Below are 24,113 nucleotides of genomic sequence, written 5' to 3'. Positions count from 1 at the left end.
CGTAATGTGAACCCATTGTTTTTGGCTCTTTCAATACCTTAGAAGTGCATACACTAATTCATTAAATGGCACTGGGTGAAACCCTGGCTCCCGCTGTGCCAAGGTCAAAATTGCCATTGGCTTCAGTGAGGCCAGGATTTCATCCACTGTATTGTGTCTTCCCATTGCTTGAGCTGAAAGAGACACCAATCCTGCAATCAGATCCACCCGTGCACGCTTGACGTCAGTGGGGCTCTAAGCAGGCACAAGGGACAGACACAACACAGGTCTGGGACTTGAGAAATTAGCGATATATCCATTGCTATTTCATTGTTTTGAAAGCAATAGTTTTTCATATTATTACTGGTATTTAAATATATCACAGCCTCTGTCAGGAACCAGATCCTATTGGGCTGTGTGTTGTACAAACAGTAAAGTTAAGAGAGAGACACTACCTCAGAGATATTACATCTTAAATTTATGACAAGATGTAGCATGCATCCATAGTTCACCACTCACTCCCCCGTTCTGTCCTATGTAGCTGATTTGTCCGTTTTCATTTAGTATTTTTTTCTATCATTCTGTTAAATTCTCATTGTGCCAATTTACTTTCATCAGAATTTCCAGATCTGAAGAAGTGGGTCTGCCCACAAAAGCTCATCACCTAATAAATTATTTCGTTAGTCTTTAAAGTGCTACCCTCATTGGCTGTTATTATTTGGTACTGACACTTACAACAGTATGAGTTCAGGCCAGACTGATGCAGATGTCTATAGAGAAATAAGGCCTAATGACAGCGGTAGCAAAAAAAAATTCCTCTCCTGAGTTCATTCACATTTTAATCATAATAATTGGAAGTGATCTCAGAAAAGAAAAACAAAACTGGAAATAAATTTGGAGTGTAAGTCACAAGAGTCACAAAAATAATACATTCTAGCAGCATATTAAAATCCTGATCAGCAAGGTATTGTAAGAACATGCCTAACTGTCCCATGGATAGAACCACTCACATGTTTAACGCTAGGCATGTGCTTAATACCTTTCTGAATTGAGATCTAACAATTTGTATCTCTATCATTATAGTACTGTTTAATTATTTTGAGCATCAAGGTTAAAAATTTAAGCAATGAATTTTTTATTATTTTATACAAATTGTAGTATTTTTGATTAAATATTCTACTTCCCACATTCAGGGTTTAAGGTAGTATTATTTGCACTTTAAGGCTTAATGATGAAAGCAGAAAGAACAGGAAATATCGATATGACTTCCTTCCTATCTCACACTTAAATAGTGCCAATTTAATGTATGATCATTGTCTTTCAAGCACAAGAATAACAGACACAGATAAATCATGAAACAAAATATTTCTCAGCTCATACCTTAAGCACGGTGCCATTTCTCCTGAGATCTGGGGCAGAGGGTCCCTAAGCAAAGCTTTAACAGTCATGCAGACTGATTCAGACAATGACTTCAAATGGTATCCACCCTAGCAAAATTAAACCATGTTTTGTGTCATACAAAGAACAATTACATGCTGAATAATCTATCTGTAAAATGATTGTCATTTTACAAATATGCTTGTAAAAATCATTTTTTCATTTAAAAGTATTCTACATCCACCTTTTGAAACATGCCTGATCTGGATGTTAGCTAAATAGCTACTGCCATGGAAATACTCAGCTACAGATTCTCTTTCAGTCTAAATACACTTAGTCAAAAATAACTTGTTAAAATACATCATTGTGAAATGACACCAATGAGCCTACCATGGTTTGCATGCATTATTGGAAATCAGTTTGCATCTTTACATCCACACCCCTCCCCCACAAAAAACAGGGATCTTGAGGTGAGGTTCTGTACTGAGCTAGTAAGGATACAGCTACACTGAAATTAAAAAACCATAGCTGTCCCCTGCCTTGGGCTCACACGGCTCAGGATAAGGGATTGTCTAACTGCAGTGCAGCTGTTTCAGCTCAGGCTGCAGGCTAAGCTGTGGGACCCCTCCCAGCTTGCATGGTCCTAGAGCTCAGGCTCCAGCCCAACCTTCCACACCACAGTTAGATAGCTCCTTAGCCTAAGCCCTGCGAGCCTGAGTCAACTGGCATGGGCCAGCCATGCATTTCTAAATACAACGTAGACATACCCTAAGGCTACATGTACATTAGCAAGTTCTTTCAGAATATCTGGCCCTTTTTTGTAAGAATATGCAGGGTGTCTACACACAACATGCTCTTTCAATCTGAAATAGAAGGAACACGGTTCTTCTTCCGGAAGCTGTCTTCTGCTCCCAGATCAGGGAAAGTTCCTCCCTTGGAAAGCTTCTTTCGAAAAAAAGTGTGTGGGGACACTTCATGGGCCCTTTTTTCAGAAGGGCAGTCCTCATGGCACTGGATTTTTCGACCTCTGGCCCATTCTTTCCAAAGAGCAGGGGCTGTGTGGATGCTCTCTATTGAAAGAGCAGATTGATTTTTTTGATCCGCTTTTTGTGTGTGGTTGCACTCTTTTGAAAAAAGTTTTATGGAAGAGCTCTTCTGGAAAAATGTCTTTCAAAAGACCACTGTAGTGTAGACGTAGCCTAAGGGAGAGTCAACCTGGAAGGGAGTCTTAGTTGCACCAAAGGCTGGAGAGACCCAAGAATAACATACAGAACTCTGGAGCCCCATCTACATTCATATGGACCACAGCACAACCCAGAATCTCTGCAGCAGTAAATGTTGCAACGCTGGCCCATAAAACTCTCCTGGCTCCTAGCCCCATACCTTGTGAGATGGTCTTTGAAGCCGGAGTTTCACAGTGCATTCATAAGGAGACTCCTCTCCTAAATGAACAAGGAGTTTTAGGGCTCCTTTATCTGCTCTGGCCCTATTACATAAAAGGGTCAGTTTGGGAGGTGAGGATCTCTCCCTTGATACCTTTTCTCTATTAAACTCATTTTCATCTGTATGTATCTATTCTGGCTTAAAAGATTTACCTCTAGAACTGCACACAGCCTTCCATCAGCTAACTGCATTAGGAAATGTGTAAGGTGGGCAAAACACTCCGGAGTAGCATCCATATGACCCTAAAACCAGGAAGATGTTAGAAAGAAATAGAAGCCTTAGTCAACATAGCTGGTAACACAAGAACTACTACAGTGACTCACTTCCTGGTCCATGTTGTGCAGTACCCTGTTTCCAACATGGGCCAACATCAAGTATTTCAGACAAATGTGCAACATATGGGAAAACCTGTACCTCTCTCAACCCACCCATAAATGTCTCAGCCTGATCCTTAGTACAAGATTAGTTTAAGGCCTGAAACATGAATTTTCAACCCTTGATCAAAGTGAAATCTACCTATCAATATCTAGACCATTATGACATTTAAAATAAACATATTTTACAAATACAATACGAATGAGGGAAGGTGCAAAATTCTGTAAAACTGCTTACCTCAGGGTCACCAATTCCTGAATCATACCCAGAAGAGACCAGAATAAGTTCTGGAACAAACTGTGATAAAACAAAGATCTATTTATATGCATTCCATCTGGACAACACATATAAAGAATTTTCTTGGTAAAAGCTGCATGACTTGGGCCTATGCATTGTTTTTGTTACAGTCTTTTGCACCAAATGTGTAAAAATATACACTTCATTCATGTCAATATTTCACTATTCAGGCATCAATCACTCACATTCCCTCAGTAGAAACAATGGATCAACTGCATTTCAAATGTCTATAGACTCCTATACCTACACATTTTTATGAAAATGCCACTTCAAAAAAGTGTTTATAGAAGAAGAGAGGATTTTTTTAAACTATTTTTACTAAAAAAAAATCTGAATACCTTTACCTCAAAAGCCACTGGCAGCAATACATGGAAAAATGCAGCTAGATAATCTGAATTTCCCATCCCAACCTGCAAAATCAATGCATGAGATGTGAAGCAACACTTTTTTTCTGAGACAGTAATGTGTTTATTTTTTAGGAGAAAGAACCCCAAAAGGTATTACATGCTGTGACAATAAGTAGGCCTATATTCACAACCTGCATATTGTTTTAATAATTTTTGCATAAAATATGCTTTGTGAGGCATCATTTGAAAATTAGTAACTGATTGACCATTTATATCATAATATGATATATGTATTCAGTGTCTATTAAGAGGTATAGATATATAGTTGAATTGTAACTAAAGTGTGTTGAATCCAGGTATTTTGGAGAAGTTGGAAAACAGGTATGATGTAAACAAAGGAATGTGTGTTTGATTCTCTGACCTGGCCATTCTTCACGTAAAGACAACATTCACTTTAAAACATTGGAAACAAAGCTAACAAGTGGGAGGAAGGAGATTATGGAGCTTCCTTCATCACTAAATCCCTATATCACTTTCCTCACAGCTTGAATAAACTTTACTGTGAGGGATGCCCTCAAAAGAATCCGTTTTGAAGGCTTACTGGTCTATAAAAAATGAGTAGCTGATTCTCTCTGAATCAACTGACTACATACAAGATTATAGAATTGAAAAAAAGTGGACAGAGCTCTTTTCTGGAAGCTAATGACATGATTAATATTTCTGTGATACGTAGGTATTAACACTACACGAGGAAATACAGATACTTAATTAAAAATCTAAAAATTAAAATCTATGGCCAAACAAGAAGAAACCTCCCAGAGAGGACACCTATCTCTTACAAATTAAATAAGGTAGAATCAAAACAATGGGAACACATTTACATGCAGAGGAATGAGAAACCCACTAGAAGGAAAGAACAGCACAAGATCACCCTGCATATAGAAACAAAGTCATTGAACTCTGGAAGTTAAAAGCAGAAGCCCTCTTTGGCTTGTACCACTAGGGGACAGAAGGGAAAGAGTTTTTGTCTGCTAAGATGGGTTCTTCAACCAAGGAGGGAATGAAGCCTCTAAGAACTGAATATAGAAACCATTTTGAAAAATCCTGTACCTAGTTAGATTGCATTTTAGACTTTAGATGTGCGTGTTTTCACTTTTATTTGCTTGTAACCCTTTCTAACTGTATTCCTTTTACTTGGGATCATTCAACCTATATCCAGTTGTTAATGAATTTGTTTTTAACCGTAAACCAACCCAGTGCTATGTTTAAAGGAAAATCTGCATTAAGTTAATAAGCTTCTGTGTCCTTAGAAAAACAAATGAGCCTTATTATTTCTCTGCAATGTCCAGCAAGAGTAGGACGTTGCACATGGTTTCGGGAAAATCTGCGATTGAGAGCGTGTTGAGGCTATCCTGCTGGTTGCAACCAAGGCTGCTGGAAGACAGAATGGGGGTGTGGGGCTACAGACAAGCTGCTTGGGGTCACAGCTGCTGAAGCAAGATTACGGAGAAACCAGACACTTCAGGATGTCACCTGCATGCTAACAGTCTGTATGTTTGTAGGTTGTGTGCATACCTGGCTGGGGTCTACAGCAACAGAACACTGTAGGGCATTTAGGATTGCAGGTGCCTTTCTGCAGCCTGGACGTCTAACTGTGTAAAAGTGGAGGAACCATGGTAGGGATGTGAAATCCCAATTAATAAGCTGGTTGAAGGTTAAGTTTAACTGGTTAGCTGATTAAATGGTGCAGGGGGGAGGGAGAGGAGAGGGACGGAAGGGCTGGCCCTCCCATTGTGAACAGGAGCTGCTCTGGCCAGGCTGGAGAGGCCTCTGTCCCAGGCAGGCAGGGGGGCAGCTCCAGTCCCAAGTTAACTGTAACCAGTAAGCCTCATCCGTTTAGGGTGAGGCTTACTGGTTAACCACTAACATCCCCAGACTTAGAACATTCCACTTTTACCAGCACCTCCCATTGGCCTGCCTAGAGCACAGGCTTTTAAGGATCCCCTTCTCACACGCCTATCGCTTCTCCAAGTATTGTACAGAGGGCCTAGTATCCTAACTCAGGCTTTGCGTTTTTCTAAGAGCACTGTAATTCTTAAGTTCCTCTGTGGAGCCAAGTCTCAATTCCTCCAAGATTTTAGGGACCATAAAGGATAATGGTTGAACAGAATACAAAGCTGGAGCCTTAGCTTTTTAGGCCCCAGAACATCCATTGATTCCTATTTAGCAAAGGATATATGCAACCAACTTCAGTGAGTGTTCAGAATGTGCTTAAGTTCTTGCTGAAGAGAGATGTCGTCATGTGCTCAAATGCTTTGTTGTTCTGGAGCCCAACTAAATAATGTACAGGAAGGGGAATGTATGAATTGGTGACTGATTGTTAATTCATCACACTGGAAGTCATATTTTCCTCAACAGAGATTCCACTCACTGGAATGTGTAACATCCACTAAGTATCAAGTTAATGCATTTCTCAAAAAAAATATTATTTCTAAAAATGTTAAGACACTGGCCTGAACACACAACAGACAAAACTAATGGATTTGCACTGTTATGCAGTCAAGCAATATTTACCTTATTCCAAGGTACATTTATATTGAATCCTTTTCCTTTTCCTTGACCAACAGCATCATAATCAGATTCTCTGAGTAAGGGCCAAAACTGCTGATGTTCATAGCGATGCCAGGAGAAATAGAGAACACTGAAAGAAAGAAGAAACACAACCAACTGGTACAGAAATTATGATATTTTCACATTCTGATCTTCTGGCTCTTTTCACGTAATGCATGACAATAGGCCTTCAGGAGCAAACATTTCCCATCTTTCTCTCCACCAACGTTCCCTCCAATTTTTTCCATCCATGGGCAGAAAAAAAAATAGCTAGGTACACCAAGGCATTGTGGATGTGCGCCACCAACAGAAACACATGCTGCCAGCTGTGGGCACTCTGCTAATCCAATGGACAGACCCTGGATCTCTGCTGGGTTGCTCTTCAACTAGTATCTCTGAACAAATTAGCACCTACTTACTTGAAAAATCTCTGTACAGTCAGCACAACAATCAAATTCAGCAGGGGCACTTTTGCTGTAAGTTTCTGGCATAGACCCAGAAACCTGAAAAAGGAAATTTTGAAAAAACAGCCATCTTGCTGAATGGCCACAGAGTTTGTACCTTTCACAAAACAGCATCGAACACAGAGGCTACATCTACACTAGTATTCCTCTTTCGAAAGCAGCATGCAAATGAAGGAAATCAAAAATGCAAGAGGCACAAATTTACATATCTGGCACTTCATGTGCATATTCTTTCAATAGAGCTTCCTATGAAAGAAGAAAAGCAGTGTAGACGTGGGTCTTTCAAAAACAAACCCCATCTTCGAAAGAACCCTTCTTCCTTAAAAAAAAAAAAATAGTAGCCTGATTGTTTAGACCAGCTTTTCACTGAATATTTGGATGGTAATGCAGAGAGAGCTTTCTATCCATAAACAAAGGAACCATAGGGATCATAATGTGTCAGTGTTTCCAGAGCAGACTTACAAATTCCTTTTAATTAGGTGTATATGTTTGTTTCTTTTTGTCTGAAAAATGTCAATAAATAAATGCAGTTTCACATAGAATGAAATATCTAGAAGAAAGAGAGGTAGTTTGTAAGAAATTTCCATTTTCAAAATAATTAGTGATTTATTCTACAGAGATGTGACCAAAATAAACCAACCTCATACACAAAAGAAAACTACAGACCTGGGATCCTCTTCAAATATATATTGAATTCCTTGTCCATGGTGCACATCCCAGTCAACAATGAGAATTCTGCATAAATCAAAAAGGAAATATTCACTAGAAGAACTACAGCAGGATAGTAAGTAACAGAGAAGACTGCTAAAGGCACAAAGGCAATTAGGTTCCCAATGCCTATGGACTTTTAATGGGAGTTAGGTACCTAACTCGCATTTGTGCCTTTAAAAAACTGCCCCAGAGACAAACATACACTAACCTCTGTAGACCGTATCTTTTTTTTGCATATTGGGCTGCAATGGCAACATTATTGAACACACAGAATCCATTGGCTGCATTTCGCTGGCTATGATGTCCTGGAGGCCTAAAACAAAGTTTTGCATGGTCACTCACTATGACTGAGCTTCAATTGAAAAGTAACGTAACCCAACCTGCTTGGAGTAGCACTTTGTGCCTGTCTAGTGGCAAGGTCAACTAGAAATCAGTGAGCTGCCATAGCCATGGCTAAGACATACCTTTTAGCTCAGGCAGCAGAGGCTCATATTTAGCTCAAGAGGTCCCATGTTTCATCCTTGCTGCTGGCATCCCTGTGAGGGTCTGCGTTACAGTAACTCTTAACTGCTTTGTTACCTTACTAATGCTATTCCATTGCACACTTTTCCTGACATCACAGAGTCCACCAGTTGCAAAGTTGCTCCAACGGCTAGTTTAGCACAATGGTAAGTACTCTAAGAAAAGAAATCGCATAATTATCGTTAGCCACCCACCAGTTGGTTTAAACTAAACATAACTGATAGGTCTTGCTTCGCTATAGTCAATTCCCTGAAGTGTTCCCTCCCCAGTGAATTTGGAGTCACATGAATGTAACAGAACAGAATTTGACAATTAAAACTGATGTGAGACTTTTACTAGAAATATTTGTGTAAATCATGCACTGTTGTGAAGTGAGAGCAATAAACAGGCAAACTGGGAAGAATCATAGAAGGAGAGTGTTGGCCTTAACTGTCAGTCTCCTTATTTTTATTAGTTTAAGGTAAAATCTAGAACTGTGCTTCATTCAGATGGTGTGGTTAGAGCAGTGTTTCACAATTTTATTTTGCCATGGAAGCCTTTAAACATGAAACAATATTGTGGAAATCATTCCCAGGCTCTATCCTCCTCAGTCCCCAAACCCACCCCCCATCTCCAGGCTTTACCTGCCTCAGACCTCAAATCTACCCTAGCAGCTTAATGCCCCCCCATCCTCCCCAGGCTTAACTCATCAGCCTCAAACTCCAATCACTCCCTTCCCCAGGATCAACCTGCCTCCACCCCAAACCAGCCCCCAGAACTAACCCATCTGTGGTACTGGCTTGTGAGCCTACGCTGGGCAGCCACATGTGCCCAGCAGAAGAAAAGCTGGCATGAAGCTTGTCCACTGGCAGGAGTGAGCCAAGTCATGCCCACTAGAAGGGTGTGGCCACTCGGGTAGTGGGGCGAGTGAGGGGCTCTCTGCCCTGCTGCCACTGAAATAATGGATCTAAATTTTATTTGGTTTAACAGCCAGATCTCACCACCTTGCTGGCCATTAAATAAATAAAATTGACTCGTATTATTTCAGTTGTGGTAGGGCCAGGAGCCACAGAAGAGTCAGAAGTGGCAGCATCCAGAGTTCCAAATGACTCCTTAAAGTGCTGCAATGGAATTTTCTTGCTGAATCCTTATTTTCACTAGGGTTCCATGGAACACCCTTTGGGAAACACTAGGTTAGAGAGTAGAAACCAGAGAGCTGTTACGTTTGTCAATTAAAATTACTACACTGCAACTTGTAAGCCCCTCATTAAAAAACTACAAATATATCTAAACAAAAAATGTTGTCTATTTTATTTCCAGCTATAAAAAATGGGCTTCTAATGCAACAGTACAAACACTGAAATGAATTACAATAAGGAAATGGCCATGCTCACATACCGGATGAAAGTAAACAGCATCATAATTTTCTGAGACTCTCTGGAGTTCTTCTTCAGTCATTGCCTGGGTGCTCTGTACAACTTCCAAGTATTCTGAACTTTAATTGCGAAGGGAAGGGGAAGGAAGGGAAGGGAGGAAAGAAAGCAAGCAAGCAAGCAGGTTAACTGATCATTTTTTCTGGTGAAGTTGGACTTGTTTAAATGTTTTGTTTAAATGTTACTTTTAAAGTTTAAATGTTTACTTTTTTTGTTTAAATGTTACTTTTAAAGTTTTATATGGACATAGCCTCACTTGTGTGCAGTTACAATACAAACAATTGGCAATCTCTGTTCATAAAAGCTCACAATAGGAAAAGCAAGAAAATTGTCAGACAGGATTTGATGGCATTACAGACTTGTGAAGGGAAGTATGTTCAGTGCCCCTCCACACTACACCTACATCTAGACAGGCTTTCATTTTGAGCCTGATCCTTTGCCTGATGATGTCAGCAAGAAGCTTTCAACACACTCCAATGAGCTTTGGGTCAGGACCATTCACAGCAGCAAAACATACAAAAAGTTTGTGTAAAGATCAAATAAGAACCAGATGATGTAATTAACATTACTCCCAATATCATACCTGTGAACCAACATAATCTCTTCCTCAGTTCCTTCCCTGACAGGGACACGAACACATCTGTCCACAAGATGATAAAGTTTAAGTTGCTCATAGGTGGTTAACAATCTTTCTGGAACTTCAATATTGCAGGCAGGGCTACAAAGAAACAATAATTGTTTTGCTAAAATTCAATATCAACAAACCTATTACAAACTCCCTTCAGATGTGTTTAGACTAAGATTGATTTTTCTTGTAAGGTGAATGAAAGAAAAATAATCTTTAAAAACTTCCCAACTTGTGGGATTGGGTCAGGGCAGGACAGCAAATATTTTTGGTTACAAAATGCGTGAGTAAAAAAGGACTTTATGTAACTCTTAAAAAAAGAAACCCAAGAATGCAACCAACAAAGAACAAAGCCAAACAAAACCAAAATCAAAAGAATAAAAATGGAGATAGATCCCAAAGACAAAGTAGTAGTAGTATTCAACTGCAAAACCGTTATCAGAGATAAATAAAGTTAAGGACAACAAAGAAAAAGGGGATTTACAGCAGGATTCTATCTGGATCAAAAGCAGTAAAATCAAAAATTGCTCTAAGTATTATGAAAATGCAGCTTACAATATGGAAATCAAGGCTGCCAAGGGGAGGGATAGCTCAGTGGTTTGAGCATTAGCCTGCTAAACCCAGGGGGTTGTGAGCTCAGTCCTTGAGGGGGCCATTTAAGGGTCTGGGGCAAATAGATTTAAAGGACAAAAAGAGATAGTGCTTGGTCCTGCCACAAGGGCAGGAAACTGGACTGAATGACCTCCTGAAGTCCCTTCCAGCACTATGAGATGTATGTGTATCAGGTCTGGTAAACCGTTGCCTGTAGGGGTGTGCAGGGCTTGAGCAACTCTCCAGAGCTTTAGACAGTGGCCTGGTGCACCCCTCCCACCTCATGGCAGGGCCTGCCCAGGCTCTGCTCCACTACTTCTCATTGCTTTGTCCCTGCTCCACCATTCTGTTCCAGCACCTGCTCCACACTCTTGTGATTCACCAAGATTGTAGCCTCTTACACTCACCATGGTGGTGGGGAGCCAAAGTGAACTGCTCCACTCCACCCTGCAGCTCTTTCCCAATCTTGCACCCACCCTGGGACAGCCCTGGGGAAAACTGTATAGAAAACCTGATGGCTGGCCATGATTTCCATTTTGTGAGCTGCATTTTCACAGGACTTTGGTCAGGTCTCCACTACAGGGTAAGGTTGAATTAAGATGTGCAACTCCACCTAACTTCCACCGCAGGAGGTCAACAGGAGCAAATGTCAACTTCTCTTACTCTTGGCAAGGACAGGAGTACTGGCACCAATGGGGGCACCCTGTGAGTTTGATATAGTGCATCTGTACCAGGGCACCTAAATCAAACTCCAAAAGATCAACTGCAGCCGCATCAATCTTCCCTGAAGTGAAGACATGCCCCTAGAGAGTTTTTTGACTTTACAGCTTTTGATCAAAGTAGAATCCTGCTGGGAGTTCTGCTTCCCACTGCCATGGTGAAGCTGAACACAGTAGGCTGGAAGATGGATGGTGGAGTGAGTGGAGCAGAGCAGGCTGCTTGGTTGCTCCAGTTCCTGCCACCGCACGGAGGAGAGCCCGCCCCTGCTACTACCTCATGCCAGACTCAACTCCCACAGCGCCCAGCTTTCCATGTCTAGAAGAAACAGTTGCTAAATACATCAAGGAACTAATCTCATTTACAGCATCACTGTCACCCTGGATTCCCATCAGGGCTTCAGAAGACAAAGGAAGATGGTGACTGCAAGAAGTAGATGAGGAGGCATTGATGGAGTTCAAATTACATGGATATATCTATACATTTCTCATATAGCACCAATACTTCTGTTTGATATCCAATTAAACTATTCCTTTAATTGCACACAACCTTTAACAACCCCGAGTTTACTTAAGCACTCCATTACTTAGCTTTAAGCACGTGACTCCTCAAATGCTGAAGGTTAAGCACATTCTGAAGCAGTTTAGGCAGCAGGTATAATTAACAGGCAATGGATTTAAAACAAACAAAAGGAAATGCTGCTTTACACCAGGCAGTCAACCTGTGGCACACAGAACCAAGGAATGCTGTGAAGGCCAAAACTATAACTGGGTTCAAAAAAGAATTAGGTGAAGAACAGATCCATCAACGGGTACTCACTCACATGGCTGGGATGTCCCTAGCCTAACCAACACAACAGGAGAGGGAGCACTCAGTGACTGTTCCGAAGCACCTGACGTTGGCCATTGTCCGAAGACAGAAGAGTGGGCTACATACAGCACTGGTCTCACCAGTGCCGCAGTTCTTATATCTGAGGCTGAATGCTAGTCAAGGTCTTGTGGAAACTCTTGCTATAATAGCTGAATATGAATTGGGAATAAAAAACAAACAAACCATTTTCCATTTATTGAGAAAGTGACAAATTTCCTTCCTTCAGGCAGAATGGGGTAAAATTAAGCTCACTTGTTACTTCTCAGTTTTAGAAATGTTAATAGCAGCCCGTTCATAGAAAAAGCAGCAAATCTCCAGCTGACTTACTCATCCCAAAGTAGTTTGTGACTTGTCATTTCATCATCGTAAATTAGTGCTGTTCCTGAAGCCATTGCTATAAACAAAACAAAACAGACATCCCAAAATACATCCTGTGCATCTTTCAGGAAGAAAGCAAACTTTACAAGTAAAAAAAGATTAAACTGTTCAGATGTCATCATAGCCTGTGTAATCAATGGTGGGGTGAACACCAACATTGCACAGGAAACAATACAAACAAGCATCAGAGATCCTGAAACTGGAACACAAAGGGGGGCCTTCCAATTGTCTGCATACACAACAAGCCAACATGGTTGGGCAATAGAGCACTGGACTCAGTTATCCAATCTGTAACACTGAGATACATACCCATCTGTCAGGGCTGGCCTGAACGTATGTTTGAGAAGTACCTCAAACAGCTAGATCCAAAGTTTAAAGTACTATTATTTACACAATGGCCATTGCAGTTATAATTTACCATGTTAACCGTTGTATGTTTATTTTTAGAAATTAGTCTTTAAAAATATTAACATGGCCATGACCATGGAATCTCCACCCCAGGCTTCTGACCAAGTGGGTCTTCGCCCACCAAGGCCCGGGCTCCAAAAAATCGGTTACTCTATAAGGGGCCACAAGACTTCTTGCTGTTTTGCGGACGGGGACGGGGACGGGGACGGGGACGGACCCCTCCCCCCACCAAGGCTGCTTATGGCCATAAAACGGTTCATTTTACAAGCGGTTACACCGTGACAAAAGGGAACTCTAACGCAACCCAGAGCGAACGGGTGCCACCAAGGAGCGATCAGCCGGTGGGACGTTAACACCAGCTCAGCTCTGCCCCTCAGACTCAACCTCTGCATCACAGGCCGCTTCCCCAGCATGTCAATAACTCGCATGTTTGCCGCCGCACCAGCTGCGGACTCAAACCAGCAGGTCACTGCAGCCTGCCCCGCAAGGACAACCGAGGCCCAAGCGCGCGGCCGGCCTGCGACGCTGCCAGCCGCACTACAACGCGCGGAGCAGGAGGGGCCGGGCGGCCCGCAGCTCACACTGCAATCCCAGGCACAGCTGAGGCGGGGCTGCAGGCGGGCGGCAACCGCCACGAGCGGGTAGGAGAGAGCGGCGGGGGAGGGGGAACACACCGAGATATGCACCTCCGCGCCTGGCCGGAGTGGGGGGGGTGAGATCGGGCTTCAGGTTCCGGTGTCTCTGCTCGGTGCTAGGGCCTCCCACCCCCTACCTCGGCTGCCTCTGGCTGTGCGCCGCTGCGCCTTTTCCTACGGCCGTCAGCCCCTGCCCCAGCAGCACAACCGCCTCCCGCCTCCGTCAGTCCGGCCACGCGGCTCACGTGACCCATGTCTGAGGGAGGAATCACGGCTGGGGCGAGAAGCAGCCGCGTGAGAGAGAGAGGCAGGGGCGGGGTAACGGCGCGCGCGCGCCTGAGTGAGAGAGGGGCGGGGTAACGGCGTGTGAGAGAGAGAGAGAGAGAGAGAGAGAGGGGCGGGGTAATGGCGTGTGTGTGTGTGTGTGTGTGTGTGTGAGAGAGAGAGAGGGGGGGGGGGCCGTGTCTACACATTGCCCCAAACGTCGAAATGGCCATGCAAATGACCATTTCGAAGTTTACTAATGAAGCGCTGAAATGCATATTCAGCGCTTCATTAGCATGCGGGCGGCAGCGGCGCTTCGAAATTGACGCTCCTTGCCGCCGCGCGGCGCGTCCAGACGGGGCTCCTTTTCGAAAGGACGCCGCCTACTTCGAAGTCCCCTGAGCCCCATGCAGCCAGGGCCAGCCACCCAAGCCCCACACTACTGGAGCCAGCTACCCGGTCACTGTGTATGTGTGTGAACCTCACTGAGGAAGCTTGAAGAGCCTGGTTCCCATTACCCTAAGGCAACTTTACACCTCTCTCTTGTGTAAAGAGTTACAGTGGCTATACATGTAAAGTACATTTATTCTAGGGCTCCTTTACACCTATCTAAAGTACATTTTAGGCCTAATCTATACCTGAGATGTAGGTGGATTTAGCTACACTGCTCTAGAGCATGGTTTCCCAAACTAGGGGGTTTGAAGAAATTCTGGGGGGGCATGAGGTGACACAGCCCCCCATCATTTCCCCCACCCCCAGGAAGAGCAGGTCCTTGCTTCCAGCTCTCAGCCCCTGACATTTTGCATGCCGCTATAAAAAGCAGGCATCTGGTGAAGGCCCATGTGGAGCTAGCTACTTGCCTCCTGCAGTAGTGAAGGAGTGTGCATTGCTGGGGGTAGGAGGAGGATGGGGTTAGATGATGGGCTGGCGGTGCCTGGCTTTGGGGAAGGTGAGGGGCTCAGGCAGGTGGCTCACAGGCACGTGGCCCACGCTTGGGCAAGCAGCTCGTGGGCAACTTGGGCAGCTGGCCCTGGCAGCACCCGGGCTCGGGCAGCTGGCACCAGAAGTTCTGGAGCTCTGGCAGGTGGCTTGGGTGGCTGGCCCTGGGAGCCCAGGGGCTTGGGCAGCTGGCCCCAGAAGTGTGGGGCTCGGTTGGACAGCTAGGGCAGCTGGTCCATGGCTGGCAGGCAGGTGGCTGGACCCAGCAGCGCAGGGGCTCAGGTGGATTAGGCAGCTGGCCTGCGGTTCCGGTGGCTGGACCTGGCAATGTGGGGGCTCGGGCAGGCAGCTTGGGCGGCGGGCCCTGGTAGCACTGGGGCCCTGGGAGTGCGGGGTTTGACCGGGTAGCTGGCTCCAGTAGTGTGGGGCTTGGGTGGCTGGCCCTGGCTGCATGGGGCTCAGGCGGGTTGCTAGCCCCAGCAGCACACGGGCTTCGGCAGGTGGCTGGCCCTGGAAGCATGGGCAGCTGGCTCCAGCAGTGCTGGGCTTGTGTGGCTGGCCCAGGCAGCGCAGGGCTCAGGAGGGTGGGCCAGCTTGGGTTGCGCCAGGCACCCACAAGGTGGTGCCTGTGCCATTAGCCTGGATAGTTGATAGTTGGTTGACTAGGAATTCCTGACTTATGAAGAAAATGCAGCAGCATCTTTCACATTAAATTAATTTATTTCTGTTTCTGATGTTAAATTATGTTTTATTAAATTTTTGGGCCAAGAAAAAATGTATGCTTATTTTTAATTTTAAATAAAATTTTATATCAGTATTGTGTTTATTTTAAATACGAATTGAATTTTTTGTTAAAAGAGGGAGTTAGATGAAGGTAAAGGTGAAGTGGGGGGGCTTGAGGGTTTCTCAAAAGCAGGGCATGATGCTGAAAAGTTTGGGAGAATGTAAAAATTGACACCCTCAGAGACATTCAGCTGACCAAGGTGAACAGAGTTCTTCTTTGTACCTTGCTACTGTCTTTCAAGGGGGTGGATTTACTACAAGGAGGGAAAACTGCCCTCACTGTAGCAAGTGTGTGTACAGCTGTGCTACTGTAGCATTTGTAGTATAGACACATACCTTTATGCAAATTGGTATCAGCCTGTTTGTCAGAGCCCATTTTGAATGTGTTTTCTGGGCAGGTTTTTGTTACACTCCCATATGAGGGATGGTTTAAAACGAGAGTATTTTATCAAAGTTTTGCTATAATTTAACAAACCCTACAGTGTAAATCCAGATGAAGCAGTCCCCCATAATATAAAGGTAAATAATATTGAACTAAAGAAATCATTCATTTTTACAGAGAATCAGAAGTCTAATTCTCCATGGATCATATTCAAAATGTTCCTTTTTTTCCCTCAAATCCAGGTTTCTGATGTTCTGACATCTAAGTTCCTATGCTTCTAAAATGGGTCACCCACTGCAGGGTGTGAATGTTACAGTGAAGAAAGCCTTCTTATGTGACCGTTATTGGAGAGATGGAACTTGTATGAGCACTAACAGAGTGATTTCAATATTTAACATTTTACCACTAGAGATTGACATAGAAGCTGCAGGACAGAGTGACCTGAACTTTTGAACAACATGTTTTTGCAGTTGCTTCATTATATGATACAGCTTTAAAATAGGTCATTCCTGCTTCTGGATATTTCTCAATCTGTATGAGGTTTTCAGTCCGTAATAGCAAACTGAGCTAGCTGCTAATGCATTTATATGATTTACCTTTAACAACTCTACTAAATTCACAACAAGAGTTCCACATCATATACAAAACTTCTATGACATACGGATTTTAATTATTAGAAAAGATTCATATAGGGGCCTATCTGTGCTACTTGAATAAACATGCTTTTACGCAACTCTCTGCTATGAATAGGGAACACAGTTATAACAGTTTAAACAGCTTTTTACTGACATTATGAAGGGGACAATAGCTCTGTAGTAAGATTCAGTCTCGTATTTTCTTGTCCACACTGGTAAAAAGAAGCCATGTTGTTACTATTAAAGAGTTGGACTCCATAGTGCTGGAAACTGAAGAAAATGGAACAGAAGACACTCCCTGTCTTAGAGACCTTACAATTCATAGTGAGCTCTGCAAGGGTTGGTAGATACCATTGAGAAGTTTATTACAGGACTAGGTTTTAAGGATAAGATGTGACAGGTGAGTACAGGACATAATAGTGGGAAAGGAGAAGCCATGAGTAAACAGTGACTGGAACAAACGATTGCAAGTATTAACTAAGGATAAATTAGATTTTGAAATTTTAGAATATAAGTGAACAAGAGGATGATACATAGATAACTAATTATTTGCTTAGTTTTAACAAGGATGCTCTGGAAAATGAATCGTACTAATGCGTAGTTGGGACCTGAGACAGAATCTGGCTTTAAAATTCCAGATTCTTTTTCAAACTTTTAAATACTAGAAGCCTGGTTGCAGGTCTGCTTGCAAGTGGAAGTCGGGCTGAAAGAAAGGTCTATATATAAACTTGTAATACACATTCTAAGTGCATGGGGTGGGCCCGAACTGTCCAGTGGAGAGGAGAGTCTGGTATGGTGTTGGGGGGGCTCCGTGGTGGGGGCTGGACTGCGTGCCCTGCTGGCCAGGGAAGGGACTGGGACTGGCTCCATGGGATGGGATGGGCTGAGCCCCGTGCAGAGTGGAGGAGGGGATGGCATGGTGCCAGGGGGCTCTGCTGGGGGATAGGCCAGGCTCCATGCTGGCCAGAGGAGGGGCTGAGGCTGGCACAGTCTGTGTGGGAGGCTTTGTTGTGGGGGTTGGGCTCAGTTCAGTGCTGGCCAGGGAGGGGCTGGGGCTGGGGCTGGGGCTGGCACGGTGTGAGGGCTCCATTGTAGGGCTGGGACCTGTGCGGGCTGGAGGGCTGGCATGGCAGGGGGGAGCTCCATCAGATGGCGGGGAACATGGTAGAACCTTGTCCAGAGTGTTGAACAGACACAGCAAATACATAAGATATAAACATAATTTAGGTAGCATATTACTGGAGTATCTGATAATTTACTCAGTAGTTCTTTCATGTTTTTGTGCTGATTATACATGTTTATTATTTTAATTCTTACGTATCTGAGCCCTATCCATTATCAGCTACTTTTTAAGATCAGCACAAGCACATTACAATTGAAGATGCTAATCACAGTCATTTGGACGGTATAATGTTCTACATTTCTTGAATATTATCAGTACCTTTAGCAGTTGTCTTAGTCCCATGTAATTCCCAGAGATAGTTGTCAAAGTACCTAGGTTGATATTTTTAAACTTACTAGTGTTTTATTTTCATAAACAGAATGCAGACAGCCTAGACAAATTCTGCAGAGTTCTGGTTCAGATTCCAGTAGGTGTGTACACATTCAAAATGATCACACAATACAAAGAAACTACTTTTTTTCAAACACTACTCATTCTATGATTCAACATATTAATAGTAGGGCACTGTAAGTGCTATTCATAAAATAAAACTAACCACCCCAGCCATGTCCCTTCTGAGGCTGAGACACTTTGAAGTAGCTTTACAAACTGATCTCTACTTGACAGAAAATTAGAACATTTTATTCATATAGAAAAGTCCAGGAGAGGGCCACCTTCTTTTAAAAATACCCCATCAGTGTAAGAAATTAGGTAGATTCTTTGCGTAGACCTAGGCCAAATTTCCTCCATGCAAGTACCGAAAGTGAAGTACTTAAAAACCACAGTTTTAAAAGTCAATATAGCATATAAAAGTCAATATTGAGATATTACAGTGATTGGCAATAAAGAAAATGTAAACTATGGACAGACTTTAGCAGGTGCCTCAAACTGCATTAGAAGCATTCATTGCTAAAATTTGTTTAAGAAGGTGTTCTATGACAGTTTATACCTATTCTGCAAGATTTTTCACAACCTGAGAATACACATTTATACATGTTGGGGCAAATTCATGCTTCATGTAAGTGTCTGGAATACCAGTCACACAGAAATTATATCCACTTATACCCAGTTATATTAGAAAAGAAGAAAGAAATTACAATAAGACTTTGTATTTATTATACATTTCTATTTACAAGATAGAATTGATAGGAGGCGTATAGTCACCTGTTACATATACATATCTTTATAAACATTTATGGTGTTTCCACTTCCGCATGGCTAAAGTCAGCTGGGAGTCCCTCTTCTGCCAGCGGAAAACTTGGTTTACTAAAATGGTACCCTCTTTAATATTCCCCACAATGAGATACACCATGGGGCGGTAAGTCTGGGTCATCCTCTGAGTACAATTTTCATTGATAAGCAACCATTGTTGTATCATGTTCTGAGTATCATAAGGCAACAACATACCCTGGTTGATGAATTCCACCTGGCATTCAATATTATATTCCTGATCGCCAGAAACTGTTCTCTTTTTGGACAGCTTTACCTTCACCGCTAGGGGGAAAAAACAAATTAAGATGCATTAGCTATTTAAATGTAGGAAAGAATACAGTCTAACCAGCAGTGGTGTATTATACAGTATAAGTACTAGGTCATGCCCTTGTTCTGAGTCATTGTCAAAAGTCATAGAAGTATTTTTTTAAAAGAGGAGCATAAGAGAAGTTTTTCACTGAATCACACAACCAGAAATAGGTAAGGTACTCATAAGGAGAAACATAATGTATCTTTAGTGACACGTGACATGTCCAGCTATTTGTGTGACCAAATGTTTCAACATACTAATATCACTCCAGGGCTACGTCTACACTAGCCAAAACCTTTGAAATGGCCATGCAAATGGCCATTTCAAAGTTTACTAATGAAGTGCTGAAATACATATTCAGCGCCTCGTTAGCATGTGGGCGGTTGTGGCACTTCGAAATTGACGCGGCTCGCCGCCACGCGGCTCGTCCAGATGGGGCTCCTTTTCGAAAGGACCCCGGCTACTTTGAAGTCCTCTTATTCCCATCTGCTCATAGGAATAAGGGGATTTTGAAGTAGCCGGGGTCCTTTCGAAAAGGAGCCCCATCTGGACGAGCCACGTGGCGGCGAGACGCATCAATTTTGAAGTGCCGCGGCTGCCCGCATGCTAACGAGGCGCTGAATATGTATTTCAGCACTTCATTAGTAAACTTCACAATGGCCATTTGCATGGCCATTTCAAAGTTTTTGGCTAGTGTAGACATGGCCCAGCTTTGCAGGGAAGCCCACCGGCCCTGGTGAAATTATGTCTTTATCCATTTTTCAGCTGAATCAAACAGCAAAATATCTGGCTACTGCTGCTTGCTCTTTGTTCTCCCATCTTTAGTTCTTCCCTTTCTCAGTAAAGCATCCCATCCAGCTTTTTCCTTACATATAACTTCATTGCTGCTTTTCCACACACACTTTACCTAAGGCCTGAATAAGAGTTAACTAGTCAGTGAAAGTCTTTGCATTGACTTCTATAGGTTCTGGAAGAGAGGCTCCTAGCTGTAATCTCACAGTGGAAGTGGAAGCTCCATAAGGCCCTGAGCTCCATGAACTTTCAAACCTTTATCAGGTAAGCCTTTTATTATTGTTCCATTCATTGCATTTTGCCTTGTGTGGTTAACAGGAATAAGTCTTGTGTACACAATCAGTAAGGATCTTTCCTCTTGTAATGTCAAACATAGAAGTACCTCAGCTTTCTTTTGCTTTTAACTATACCAATAGAAGCCACTTTTCTGCTTTACCACAGATGTTATCCATAAAATACACTGCAGTACAGTACAGCAATCAAGACTGTCTAGAATAAAAGAGCTACTTTCTTATAAAATAGACGATAAGGTAACCTCATTAGTCAAAAGAAATCCTATTTGTATATTGTTTATAGGAGAAAAGTTCCAGAAAATATTTCCTTGGGACTAAATCCCGGCCCCCCTGTAACTGGTGAACAAACTGTCGTTGACTTCAGTGCAATTAGGATTTAGCCCTTAATGTCCCATCAGAAACTACCAGTTAGAGTTTTTGAATACATTTGAAGTGACAAAATTTATCCACTATTCAGGAATCTAAAGAATAGTGTCTCTAACTGTACACATATTAACAAGAACTTACCAAAGTTGTTGGCACAGAGCACATCTAGTATTTTCTTCTGTGTAAAGAAGTCCTCCAATACTGGGCAGGTCTGGCATGTCGGCTTTGGCAATTCTAGTAAGAAATATTAAAAGTCCCATTATTGTTTTGTCCTGTCTAAATCTGATGCAAATGAAAGGTGGTAGAGCTAGGCGTGAAAAGTGACCTCCTCCATTTAACCACCAAACACGTGACATAAGCAGTGGCACCACAAGCTTCCAGACAGTGCTCTGAAAAGGAGTTTCACTTCTGTGCCATTTTAGTCCTTGCTAAGAGTGCCCAGGTACCAATTTGTACCACTTAAGGTATTGTTTTACATACAAATGTGTTTTTATGTATATGTAATGGAACAATCCTATTGGTGATGCTGTGTTAAATCCACCAGAAAGAAGATCCTGTGGTGAGGTACTGGACTAGGGATCAAGAAATGGTATTGGTTCTGCCACAGGCTTCCTGTCTGAACCTCAGCAAGTCGTTTGTGGCCAGATTTTCAAATGTGATTCCTATAGGTGCTGCTGGGCGCCGAAATCTGAGCATTAAATATCTGCGTGCCTCAGTTTCCAAACAGCAAAATGGGAACCCTTCTTTACCCTAGCTATGGCGAGGACACATTTATTGTATATATGAAACCCTGAAATACCTCTTATCAATAAATAAATAAAATACATTGAATTCTATTGCTACAATGGGGATTATGCTGAATATATACATGATTGTACTAACCTTCCTCCTTCCTTGACCAGTATTCATTGGCATTATACTGATTATACCAAGTTAAATTTACATTGAAGGTATTCAGGACTTCACAGGATCAGATACAAAATAGATCTGAACACAAACACAAACTGGATAAATGTGCAGGCATGGTAATGCTGCATACAAAATAGACTGTTTTTCAAAATTTGCCCCTCAAGTTGTATTTGATTGATTCTATGCATTTGATTAATACCGCACAGCTGCTTCCACCCCTCTCCTCCATTTACCTTTATGAATATGTTTGTATTCTTTGGTAAGGGATGCCAAGCACATGTCCTCATCAGCAGGGAAACGATCACAATCCAAACTGTCAGGCCAAGACTGTCCATGACAGAGGAGTACAGGAGCACAGCTGTCACGAACAGCGACACACATACTCCTACAAGGATGGATGAAGCTGTGGAAAAAGTAAAAATCAGGTTTGATCAGGTACATCTATTGGAAGTCAGTGACAATAGTGAGCATTCCTACAGCAAATTCTGTACAGAGTTGTGCAAGTCTTTCTTATAAGTCAGTTATCTCAGAGGGGCAGCTGTGTTAGTCTAGCTTCGCAAATAACAAGCAGTCCTGTAGCATCTTAAAGACTGACAAATGTAGTAGGTCCTGATCTTTGGTAAGAGCCACTTCTTATTACTGGAGCTGATAATTAGAATCCAGGGTTTATATAGCGTGGGAAGGGTTTCCCTGCCACTAGTAGGACCAGTAGATGAAGGAAATTAAGTGTATGTGTGCCATTTTTGTGAATATCAAAGGAGGGAAATTGCCAATAAGAAGTGGGTCTTACTCACGAAAGCTCATTGCCTAATAAATTTGTTAAGTCTTTAAGTTACAGGACTACTTATTAATTATAGCTCAGTGTTTAACATCCTCTACCTCCAAGATGATGTGCAGCTCTACACAAGTGCTGCTGAAGGCTGTGTATCTGGGCCTTGGGCTGGCTTGTACAATTTGTGCATTGTTTTAAGAACAATGCTTGTATTTCTTTTTTATAGTCAATCAGTGATGGCCTGCTTCTCTGTCCAATAAAGGATTTCAGCAGTAGGTGGACTGGACCCTAAATTTTTGCAATCATGATGAAAGAAAACTTAGCATTGTTTGATCATAGCTCTCTCTCTCTTTCTAATTATAACCAATGTTTAAGTGGAACGCTTGTGTGGAATTTCTTCCTGAAAAAGACAGCCCCCCCCAAAAGAAGCTAATAAATATACTTCAGCAAAAGAGGAATAATTGGACTGAGAATTACATTCAATTTTAGACTAACAACATGCATTCAGATTTATACATATATAGGTACACAAAGCAGGATTTTAGAACATTGCATTATACTTACGTATCTAAACAGACTGGTGCGAACAGAGAGCACAAGAATGTCCTTGCATACGGGTGGCAGCCAGTTTGCACAAATATCTGCCATTTGGCGGATTTTGGAATAACTTCTGCCATATTCGTGTGTCCCATTAGGTTGGGAAGCCTCATTTCAGAATAACCAATGCTGTGGCACATGCTCATCTCCGTAGGTATCGATACACACTTAGTAGATAATCCAATGTCAAAACCCATTGTAAATTTTAGGAAGCCACTCAGAGCAAAGGCAAACATCTGTGCTGCAGGAAACATCTTTGTGTGACTCCAGAGGTCCTAATAGGGAGTTAGCAATTTCCACCACAGTGTTTAGACACACAAGCCTTGTGGTTTATATATACCAAGAGCTCTCACCAGCCCTATTCACTATCACCAGCTTATCAGAGCACTCAAACCGAGACTTGGGCTTATTGCCCATTCAAGTGGTTGTTGTGATAACTAGGTAGGAGGAGACAATGACTTTCCTTAGTTGTAAAAATTTACATATTGGATTTCGTGAGTCTGAAAATGTCAGTGCTGCAGTACGCTTTGTGGCATATTAAATTGTGACACATGCTAGTTTTGGTATGTGGATGCTAAATCAAATTAAGTGAGCCCCTACAAGAGTACTTGACAGACAGGCTGTCTCCTGGGGTTGGAGTGTCTCTTTTGTTTTCAGACATTGCTGATATGGCAGAAAAAAAAACCCCAGAAACAACCCAGATTGACTTATCAAGTGAAAATGTTTGCTCTTGGTAATTGCCCCATGTCTCTTGTACTGTTTTACAACTTCAAGAGGCACTTTCTTTCTGTGGTCAAGTACTACAAGGGAGACAGCTTTCTGTGAGTAAAATAACATTCTGTCTGGAAACTTCTGTTAGGTCCCAGTCCTATGAAGTATTCAGTGTAGCACATCAATTGTTGATTTCAGTTGGAGTCACAGAACTGAGCACTTAGT

At 42.5% G+C, this 24,113-nt stretch overlaps 2 protein-coding genes across 8 annotated transcripts in view; both read right to left on the bottom strand.

Annotated features, from left to right (window-relative positions):
• HDAC10 (histone deacetylase 10) overlaps positions 1–14,034 on the bottom strand; it is a 33,501-nt gene extending 19,467 nt beyond the window's left edge. For 3 of the 7 annotated variants that reach the window (XM_075015378.1, XM_075015405.1, XM_075015415.1), the window contains exons 1-12: positions 13,801–13,996; positions 12,668–12,734; positions 10,121–10,255; positions 9,503–9,599; positions 8,183–8,280; positions 7,812–7,916; positions 7,559–7,627; positions 6,393–6,519; positions 3,816–3,881; positions 3,412–3,471; positions 2,952–3,041; positions 1,360–1,466 (exon numbers count right to left, since the gene is read on the bottom strand). In XM_075015378.1, the coding sequence (XP_074871479.1) occupies positions 1,360–1,466; positions 2,952–3,041; positions 3,412–3,471; positions 3,816–3,881; positions 6,393–6,519; positions 7,559–7,627; positions 7,812–7,916; positions 8,183–8,280; positions 9,503–9,599; positions 10,121–10,255; positions 12,668–12,732 (1,019 nt within the window). In that variant the 5' untranslated portion in view covers positions 12,733–12,734; positions 13,801–13,996. Of the gene's footprint in view, positions 1–1,359; positions 1,467–2,951; positions 3,042–3,411; positions 3,472–3,815; positions 3,882–6,392; positions 6,520–7,558; positions 7,628–7,811; positions 7,917–8,182; positions 8,281–9,502; positions 9,600–10,120; positions 10,256–12,667; positions 12,735–13,800 lie in introns of all 7 variants that reach the window. The other 4 variants (XM_075015397.1, XM_075015387.1, XM_075015422.1 and 1 more) reach the window with 4 other exon arrangements.
• Positions 14,035–19,109: 5,075 nt separating this feature from the next.
• LOC142023951 (secreted frizzled-related protein 2-like) lies at positions 19,110–23,431 on the bottom strand. The gene is made up of 4 exons (XM_075015444.1): positions 23,145–23,431; positions 22,042–22,211; positions 21,041–21,133; positions 19,110–19,420 (listed from the first exon to the last, which is right to left on the bottom strand). The coding sequence occupies exons 1-4, from the start codon at positions 23,429–23,431 to the stop codon at positions 19,110–19,112; spliced, it is 861 nt and encodes a 286-aa protein (XP_074871545.1).
• Positions 23,432–24,113: the final 682 nt, after the last annotated feature.

Source organism: Carettochelys insculpta, chromosome 1, assembly GCF_033958435.1.
Source record: "Carettochelys insculpta isolate YL-2023 chromosome 1, ASM3395843v1, whole genome shotgun sequence".
Taxonomy (NCBI): Eukaryota; Metazoa; Chordata; order Testudines; family Carettochelyidae; genus Carettochelys; species Carettochelys insculpta.
The sequence above is the reverse complement of the archived record's forward strand: the minus strand, read 5'-3'. Positions and strand labels throughout refer to the sequence as shown.